The 10,079-nt window shown below is 48.6% G+C and overlaps 1 protein-coding gene across 2 annotated transcripts; it reads left to right on the forward strand.

The window, feature by feature from the left end:
* The first annotated feature begins 1,225 nt into the window (after positions 1 to 1,225).
* LOC120905782 (splicing factor 1) lies at positions 1,226 to 9,791 on the forward strand. 2 transcript variants are annotated; one of them, XM_040316901.1, is made up of 6 exons: positions 1,226 to 1,756; positions 1,866 to 2,509; positions 3,381 to 3,569; positions 3,639 to 3,714; positions 7,251 to 7,403; positions 7,485 to 9,791. In XM_040316901.1, the coding sequence occupies exons 1-6, from the start codon at positions 1,644 to 1,646 to the stop codon at positions 8,734 to 8,736; spliced, it is 2,427 nt and encodes an 808-aa protein (XP_040172835.1). In that variant the 5' UTR covers positions 1,226 to 1,643; the 3' UTR covers positions 8,737 to 9,791. The 2 variants fall into 2 exon arrangements, with proteins under 2 accessions (XP_040172835.1, XP_040172836.1); XM_040316902.1 differs by having other exon boundaries at positions 1,866 to 2,476.
* Positions 9,792 to 10,079: the final 288 nt, after the last annotated feature.

The raw sequence follows: 10,079 nt of genomic DNA on the forward strand, positions 1-10,079 counted from the left end.
GTGTTAAAAAGCACTTTAATTATTAATTTTATGTTGCTTATTTTGGCCCGTTTTGACAGCCATTTTGATGCGACGTTTAAACAGAGCAGCCCTTGACAGTTTGATGGTTATAGCGTACGGTGCGAACTGGCTTATAAATATTTATTTTTCTCTTAAGTTAGTGCATTTTTTGTCGTAAAATTGGTGATATTTGGTACAAGAAAGGTCATATTATGTGTCGACATACGCATTGTAGTGTTCTGATCAATTTTTAAAGAAATATTCAGCCAAATCCAAGGTGTGTTATTGTTCCGAGTTTCGGCAGGAGCCCACAACATTGAGCTGTCAAAAATGAACACTTACTGTGTACCTATTTTCGGCAGCATTTAAAGTGAAAAATAACCTGTTTATCATGATTTTAAAATTCCGAACAAGTTAGAATAAATTAAATAAGCATAAAATCTTTAATATACACCACTTTTTGATTGTTTTACTGTTCTGATTCTCTTAATCACAAAACCTGCCGAACGATTGGCTGACAGCAAAGCTGCCGAAAAAAAAAACACAATTTATTTGATATTTTGGAAAATACGTAATGAAATGGTGTGAAACTTCGTACAGTGGAGCGCCGTTTATCCGGGCTTCTCGGAACTTGACCTCGACCGGATAAGCGAATAACACGGATAATGAGTCAAATGATATATTTTATCACCAATTTCTGATTAGTTCTTTAAAAAAATTCTACTTTTTGATAAAAATAACCCAGTTTTTATTAACTTCATGTTTTTTCCATGAGAATATTTGAAATTTGCCATGAATTATAGTGTTTTTGTTATGATAATGTGCTCTTATAACCGCTTTTTTAAACATCCTCCTCATAACGCAATGTCACCTTTGTATTGAACTGTCATTTCTCAACAGCACGGATAAACGGAAAGCCGGATAAAAGGTACCCGGATAAACGGCGCTCCACTGTATGTGAATATCAAATAAGTACACTTTCACTACAAAATTGTATTTTGTGAAATTTTTTTACCGCATTTGTGCAGAATTTCATGTTTTTAGCTACCCTGCCGAAAATAGGTACACTACCTACAGTTACCCTACTGTACACATTTTTTTTTTTTTTGGCATAAAAGCTAAGCGTAAACAACAATAAACTTCAGCTGTCACAGCATCTGTCACGAACGGCTGGTCAAAGGAATTATGAGCCAACCCGACACACCGTTTATTTCGCCTCAAAACCGTCAATCAAATATGGCCGCTCGTTTCGCCCCAAAGCGGTTTTGATTGTTTCTGAATCAAATAGCAAATTGATCTCAACGCTCTAGTCGCATGATTTTGAGCAACCTTACCTGACGAATGCGAAGAAGTGTTTTAACTCGTGCTTTACTTTACGTGCAATAAATTAAAACCCTACCAAAGCTAGTCCGTTTTAGCGTGTGTCGCTGCCAGCCGCGCATCTGTCAAAACGTTGATTCGGCTTGCTCTGGAGCAAAGTTTTAACAATTGCCCCGGCTCCACCTTCCCAGCTGCACACAGTCGTTTTACGGCAATACGTCATTCACAGTCTGACTGCTCGTGGTCGCTTGGTGGTTGGTGTTGGTTTTAAGTATTGTTTTTTTTAAATAAATCGCGACATAGCTTAGTGTAATATCGATGCGATGAGCTACAAGAGCAAGGGCAAGGATCGGGATTACGAGAGCAGCAGCAGCAAATCGCGCAACAATGCCAGCGGGCTAAGCAAGGGGCGCGACAAAGAGCGTGACAGGAAAAGGTAAGCACGCGGGCAGGGGGATAACAGCGCACTGCCTGCCCCCGCCCCGCGTTACGAGCATGGGTTGGAATGTGGCACACGATTTTAACTCACGCCTTTTTGCGCACAGCGAACGGGAAAGCAAGGAGCGGCATTCGGAGAAGGGCGGCTCGTCCGGTGGGAAGGAGCGGCACCGTAGCCGCAGCCGGGAGCGCAGCAGCGATCGGCGGGACGGCGGCGGACGGCGCAGCAGCAAGGACCGGCACGGGGGCGGGCGCAGGCACAGCCGGACGCGGGACGACAGCCGGGAGCGGGACCACCGGCGGCACCGCGACCATCGGGAGCGCCGCAGCCGCAGCCGCAGCCGGGACCGCAAGCACCGTAGCGGCGGTGGTGGTGGTGGCGGTGGCGGCGGCGGAGGTGGTAGCAGCCGGGACGATCGGGACCATCGGCACCGGTCGCGCGAGCACGCGGACGATGGGCGCCGGGCGATGGAAAGCAGCGGCGGCGGCGGCGGCCTGATGGACAGCCCGGACCGATACGACTACAAGAGCATCGAGTACACGCAGAACGTCATCTCGAACATGCTGATGACGGCGTCCACCGCGAACGATTTTGCTAAATTACTTAACAGTTATAATCAACAGCAGCAGATACAGGCGCAGCAGCAGCAAATCCAGACGCAGCAGGCCCTGTTCGAGCAGCATAACGAGAACAGCTGCTCGTCGGTCGGTTCGAAAGGTATGTCGGCGCAAATGCTGGGCGACTTCACAGGTAAATGCGAGCTGTGGTGAGGGTGGCGGGGGGGGGGGGGTGGGTTTCATTTTATGTTTAAGTTGGTGAAAAATGGTCGAGCAGTGGAGCGATGCTTTTACGATCAATCTCGCATGACAGCAGCGGCATGGCATGGGAAGCTCGAATGAATCCGTGTTTTAGACGTTTCGAGAAGCTCGAAGCAGTCTCGGGTAACGGCAACATGTTCAAACATGATATGCTGCTGCGGCTGGGATCGATCGTAAAAGTGTTCCCTGCTGTCTTTGGGATGAATAGGTAGATTTACCTCTCATGCAGAGCCAAGGTTTACTCAATTGAACAATTTTGTTTCTATTTAAAGTGTTTTTTATACTAAGTTCTTATATATATATATATATATATATATATATATATATATATATATATATATATATATATATATATATATATATATATATATATATATATATAAATATTTTTTTTAGAAAATTGTGTTGTTTATAAGGAAATTCTATAGCAGTATGGGCACCTGAGGAGTGATTTAATAGAATTCAGGCTAACAGATGCTACAATGCAAAGGGAAAGATTGACAAGGTAGTGCACACCAAACATATGGCGAGCAGCATATAAATTGTGCACAGCGGCCTGTGAGCAACCGAGGAGCTTGTTAAAAGTGTTTAAATTAGTTAGTTTTAGATGGTTTATATCCCTCAAGCAGTTTTATTGAAAACCATACTCTGTCCCAGGCATGATAGCAGACAGTTTCGGCAGGCAGTTAGCAGAAACAATAGCAAGTAATTTATAAAAAACCTCCCTTGAATGTGAAAAGGCAGATAGCGTTGTGTGGCTTAAAATTAACACTCCATCGACCCTTCCTCTCGCTTGCTTTCAGGTGACAACGGCAACGGTACGCAGGCGATGTGCAACGGCAACAGCAGCGGCGGCGAGGGCGGCGATTCCGCCCGCCGGCGCAAGAAAAAGTCGCGCTGGGCCGGTAGCGACCATGACAAAACGTTCATCCCCGGCATGCCGACGGTGCTGCCGTCGACGCTGACGCCCGACCAGCAGGAAGCCTACCTAGGTTGGTACCATCTCTGACACAGACCCTGTGTGTGTATGTGTTAATCGAGTTTCCTCTTTCTACTTTCAGTGCAACTGCAAATCGAGGAGATCAGCCGCAAGCTGCGCACCGGCGACCTCATGATACCGCAGAATCCGGAGGAAAGGTTAGATTTTGCTCCCGGTGCTTAGTATATTAACCGTGACCGAACCTTATTGCAGCCTCCAGCCATTGGTCTCTTGCCTCTTGCTCCAACGTGTGCCGCTTCGTGGCGCATCGTCCTGCTGGCGGAGTAGCACGATCTACTCCACCCGCTCTTCCCTTCCGCCCCTCTTGCTTTCGATAGGTTTCGTAAAGATTGCGCGAAGCGTGAGCATCGTATCCCCTTTTATTGGCTCAAGCTCGAGTGCATTTGCTACCTTCCTTTTTTTTTGCAACCGGGGGGACAAAATGCACTTCCGAATGGGTCTGTGCTTCGTGTGTTCAAGCCGCCATCAATCCGACAGAATTGAAATGATTTGTATGCTAATTGCTCTGCTAATTGAAATATTTGTCTGAATATTTTCTCGTTTGTCGTTGGTACAGCATAGAGAATGGCTGCGGCGCGTACAATTCACGTGTTTTTTTGACATTCGCGATAATAGCACAGGAAACGTTCCAAACGGCGTAGGAACTATTCCGTTTTTCTTCTGTTTTTTTAATTTAAATTAATATGCCCTCTAGCCCACCGGAATCATTCTGTTTTGTGTCTCGTGACGTCAGTTCGTCTCCTGCGGATCGGTGTTCCACCGACCTCCCCGCAGTTCTGTGGAGTGAGACACGTAAGTGGACACGACTTAACGAACCATCCTCCCGTTTAAGCGATCGCCCGCGTCGGTGCAGCTAACTCTAATCCTTCATGCCGCGCCGCCCCACATCGTCGTCAACCCAACCGGCGCCGATTGTTTTCGTCTTTTGCTCGGTTTTCAGTGTGTGTCGGGCGTATGGAAGTGACACATAACCAGTGCTGCAAAATGTCATGAGCATCACGAGACGTTCACCAACGAAAACAATGAACATATCCGTGGTAGCTTGTTGCTCATTGCTGATACTCAATGAAATTGCGTCATGACAAGTCGACCGTGACATACGAATTCTTGAGTCAAACCCGATACTACGACTGACAAGCTAAGTTAAATGCCGGGGCAAGCATAATCATGATTTTTTCTGGCTGTGAACAGTGCTGCCAAATGCTACTGTTTCAGTCATCAACACTCATGAGTGAAACGAAGCTCAAATCAGCTGACGTACACAACTGGGATGATCAGAGGTGAGACTCTAACAATTGGTGGATCAATCACATGACATTTTGTTTAGACATTCTTGGAATATACTTGACGAGAGGTCCCCAGCAGCAAAATGAGCATTGTTTCTCGCTCTGTCTGCTTTGATTGTCTGTCGGTACAAACAGAGCGATAAAATATGCTCATTTTGTTTCTTGAAACCACTAGCAAGCACCGCAAATCTCCCATGACCATCGTGATGATCACCGACAGAAAATGACGCGACCAAGTGACTGACCAAGAGTTGGTTGCATAAAATGTTGCCAAGCATGTCATAGTCGCACCAACTATTTTGAGTCTCACCGCTGATCATCACAGTAGTATGACGCTGACATGATTTTGTTTCAGCCAGAATTTGTCATGACTATGTCAGTGACATTTTGTAGAACTGATCACAGTAAAATAAAAAGTCATGGTCAAAAAATGTCATGCAGAATGTATTGGTCACACCAATCATTTTGAGTATCACCTCTGGTTATCACAATTGAGTGTACGTGACGCTGATATGGATTTTGTTTCAGTCAGATTTTTTTATGACATCGACAGTGATATTTTGCAGCCCTGCTCATAACGCACACTTCTAAAGAAACCCATTGGCCCCTAATTAAACACACAATCATTTAGCAGTGATGATTACTGTTCGAAGTTACTATGCCAAAGTGTTGCAGTATAAGCATACTCCACGCGTCCGGATAATCGGATTTTTGCAACATTTTTTTTTCTCGAGATCATCATGTCTGTATTTGTGTTTCGTATATTTGTAATCTCTTTTGTTTCTGGCATTTTTTGTTTCTTCACTGAAGCGCCTAATTCCGGGGCGTTTCCAGCACTCCACTAGTCTCATCGCATGAGCGTATCATTATGCTGATCTCTGCCCGTCGTGGCACGTAGGAATGTGTGAATTTCGCCATATGGATGCTAATTGATACATTCTCATGATTATATATTATGATATTCTCAGTTTTAGCCCTTCGTCTCACTAATTAATTTGCGTACTGTGCAAGACTGTTGTATGATCGAACCTCAGAGCCGTTTTGGGATGAACATAGTAGCATATGCGTATGCTTTTAACTAAACATGTACGGGATTAAAAAGTAAAAGTTCACCGGATGTGGTCACGGACCACGTCTGAGTGGTTTTGTGTAAAAATGTGTATGTGGCAGCGTTTGTCTCCTGACGAGTGATTGCATCAAGAGCAGCGTTAAGACAAAAAGCAAACAAACAAACCACCAAAGCGTATCAGCGTATATTAATGTAGATTTTAAAAGGATAATATTAACGTATTCCTTTTTTCTTTCTTTCTCTTTTCTAATGCAAAGAACTTTTCCCGTTTTTTTAAGCCCCGGCAAACATTCTAATCTAATCATTTCCACAGTTCCACTAGCGTATAATTTGATTTTTTAAGGCCCTCCCCCCCCCACTCTTAACATAACATAACATTATGTTGCAGGCAGGCAGGCAGACAGACAGACAGGCATGCAGGCACCACAATACGCTACCTCTGTTTCTCTACCTTCAAATTCCTTCTTGCTCGAGCAACACAGCCGCTGCTTGTAAAGAAAGGCGTTTTGGGTGAAATCTGTAATGTGTGTGTGTGTGTGTGCATCTATTGCTCTCTCATTGTGTGCTGTGAAGCAGGATAACCGGGTTGGCGTGTCTAGTGGCACACACCCACCTACACACACACACACACACACATACGCACACAGATTCAGCACATGCAGTGTAAGCAACAACAACAACCACAACAGCAACAACAAAAATGGATTTTTTTAACCTTTCTCTAGCCGTTACTGTGCATAATAACAAATAATTCGTTTTTTTCCAAAGGATTTAAAGCGCCGGTGCATATGTGTGTCTGTGTGCGCCTTTTTCGCGGGTGTGTGTGTGCGTGTGTACGCACCAACTAATGAGGATGATAATGATGATATGATAATACTCCCCCAATACCCCTCTTAATATTCTAGCACTGTGTACTTTGTCGCAACATTAATGATCACTTTTCAGTTATCCGTGACGCCAACACGGGCGTGGCCACCACAGCAAATGATATATGTGTGGGATCCTTCGCAAAAAAAAAACGTCCAAAAACGCTAACGAGATGATAATAATTCGATTTTCTCTCTCTCTCTCCCTCTCTTTCTCTTTTCCGTCCGTGTGACGAAAGTGAATTCCCTACTTCTTCTTCTACTTCTTCTGCATCTTGCTCGTGGCGGAGGTGTCGACAGTTGTGTGGCGTGTGCGCCACACACCCCCTTCGCCTCCCCGCGCATCCACCCAAATGCGGCGTTAGTAAATGTTTGCTGTTCTTTATGCTTTTTTTTTCTGTACCACTTTTTTCCTGCACCACGTACCCCCGTACCGCCGTGGCAAACAACAGGTCGCCGTCGCCCGAACCGATTTACAGCAGCGACGGCAAGCGGCTGAACACGCGCGAGTTCCGCACGCGCAAGAAGCTGGAGGAGCAGCGCCACCAGCTCATCCAGCGCATGCAGTCGCTCAATCCGGACTTTAAGCCGCCGTCGGACTACAAGTAAGTGATTGCGATGAAGGCGGGGGGGGGGGAGATGAAGGAGAAGGCAACTCATGAATGCTAATTTCGCGTTGACCGCAGACCGCCAGTGATTCGCGTCAGCGACAAGGTGCTCATCCCGCAGGAGGAGTACCCGGACATCAACTTCGTCGGGCTGCTGATCGGGCCGCGCGGCAACACGCTGAAGGCGATGGAGAAGGACACGGGCGCCAAGATCATCATCCGCGGCAAGGGCTCGGTGAAGGAGGGTAAGGTGGGGCGCAAGGACGGGCAGCCGCTGCCGGGCGAGGACGAGCCGCTGCACGCGTTCATCACCGCGAGCAATCCGGAGGCGGTGAAGAAGGCGGTCGACCGCATCAAGGACGTGATCCGGCAGGGCATCGAGGTGCCGGAGGGCCACAACGACCTGCGCCGGATGCAGCTGCGCGAGCTGGCCCAGCTGAACGGCACGCTGCGCGAGACGGACGGGCCGCGCTGCAACAACTGCGGCTCGAACGAGCACAAGAGCTGGCTCTGCCCGGACAAGCCGAACATTACGAACAACATCGTCTGCTCGGCGTGCGGCGGCACCGGCCACATCGCGCGCGACTGCCGCAGCAAGCGCCCGGGGCACGGGGGGCCCCCGTCGGCGGCCGGCGGCGGTGCGGTCACCAAGATCGACGAGGAGTACATGAGCCTGATGGCGGAGCTGGGCGAGGCGCCACCGCCCCAGGAGTCCAACCACGGCGGAGGAGGAGGAGGAGGAGGAGGGTACGGCCATGGGGGAGGTGGCGGAGGAGGATCGCGCGGGTCGTACAATATGTTTGAGCCGCGGTCGGCGCCCCGGCCGCTCATGGCCACTCCGCACCATCCGCCCTCGCTGATGGGCAACTCGCTGTCCGCGCCGAATGTCGCTGGCGGTGGTGGTAGTGGTGGTGGGGGTAGTGGAGGCGGTGGGTCACAGTCCGGTACGGGCAGTGGAGCGGGCAGCAGTCACCAGCAGTGGCCACCGATGATGCCGATGCCGCCCGCCCCACCGACGCTGCCCAATCCGCCGCCGCCTCCGCCGACCGTGCCGTCGTTGATGCAATGGACGCCACCGCCTCCGGCCGCCGCGGACACGATGGTGCCGGCCCCGAGCCACCACCACACGTACGGGGCCGGCGTCGCGCCGCCCACCATGGGCGGCTGGGGCAAGGGAGCCGCCGGGGGTGGTCTGATCGCGTCCGGGTGGCCACCCGCCCCGAACGGCGGGTTCGTTCCGCCGCCACCGGGGCCGGCCCCACCGCCGCCACCGATGTCGGGCATGCCGTCACACATCTTGGCACCGCCTCCACCACCACCACCCTCGTAAAAAAGGCACCTTTTACTAGCGCTTGACGTGGCCATGATTTTCTTCTCTGTTTTTTTTTTTTTGTTTGCTCCCTCCGAATGCATCAGTATGCTCATTGGCAGTATACTAATCCGCGTGAGGCCCCCGCCGAAACCCCTCTCGCATGCCGATAGCGTCAAGGGGACTATGCGTGCTGTAAATAATCTTTCAAACGTCATTTATCTGAGTCGTGTTTTGCATTACGCTCGCAATCTGCTTCGAGACGGTACAGTCTGTAAGGTCAAAACGTTAATTAATTAGTTTAGAATGTTCTACCCAAAACAAAACGATCACACAAAACGTGCTACGAAATACTGTTGAGCGTGCGTTCAGGAACGACGTCTGGATGCAACACAGCCCCTGAACACAGTTCTTTTAACATCCTGAGAAACATGAGCCAAATGATGCTCCCTGGCCAAGCGGCTCCATTGCGTCTCTGCGTGAGCCCCTGGACGCGGAATTGTGTTCGGTAAAACCGTTAGTAGTTGAACTTCATCCCGCAAGATTGGGGTAGATGATGGGTTTCGTGTGTAGACGCAACCTGCCCGACACCCAGACCCAACCCATAAACTCATCCTGCCCACGGAGCGCAGCACACGGCGAAAGATCACGTGTATGGAAACTTGTATTTAGCTAACGAATGATTTTCTTCTTCTTTTTCTTTTTGTGTCACATGTGTCAGCAGCGTATAAATGTGTAATTTATGGTTTTCTAATCATTTCCCACCCTCACTAAATAGCTCACTAATGCAGGTGTTTGGTTGTTTGTTCTGCGTGTAGAAAGTGCGGAAATAATGAAGAAGAAGAAGAAGAGGAGGAGAAGGAGGAGGAAGATGAAGGTAGGAATAGCGACACAGCAACAATGGGGGGGGGGGGGGACGCCGGATGATGCTTGATCCGTTCGGTTCCCGTCTTTTTCGATTACTGACGGTTTATTTGCGCACGGTTGAATTGATGGTAGATTGAATAAACGTAACCTAATTTTACTATTAATAAATACATTTTAGGGCAGCCAGTTTTGCCAGGTACTACACTCTACTACCGTGGGTGCGGATTTTTTCTTCTTTTGTTTGTGCATGATGACCACAACTCTGATGTACATTATTTGAAGATTCAAATTCTAATCATGGGAAAGAGATTTCAAGCTCCAGTTACAGATCTGCACTTGTGATGTGCTCTTTGGAGCACACCCACGACTCAGATCCGACTCCGGCTAAATTCGAACTACTTAGTACCGTCCGGAGACGACGGAGTCTCCCGGAGTCGTTTGAAATCTTCCGGAGCCAGAGTCTCGCAGAGTCGTCCGAAATCGTCCGCGCGTGCACT

The sequence above is a fragment of the Anopheles arabiensis genome, chromosome X, assembly GCF_016920715.1.
Source record: "Anopheles arabiensis isolate DONGOLA chromosome X, AaraD3, whole genome shotgun sequence".
Classification (NCBI taxonomy): Eukaryota; Metazoa; Arthropoda; class Insecta; order Diptera; family Culicidae; genus Anopheles; species Anopheles arabiensis.

Coding starts and splice junctions, on each gene's coding strand:
- LOC120905782 (XM_040316901.1), top strand. CDS start 1,644: ATGAGCTACAAGAGCAAGGGCAAGGATCGGGATTACGAGAGCAGCAGC. Junction 1,757..1,865: donor AAAGAGCGTGACAGGAAAAG/GTAAGCACGCGG, acceptor TTTTGCGCACAG/CGAACGGGAAAGCAAGGAGC. Junction 3,715..7,250: donor CCGCAGAATCCGGAGGAAAG/GTTAGATTTTGC, acceptor GGCAAACAACAG/GTCGCCGTCGCCCGAACCGA.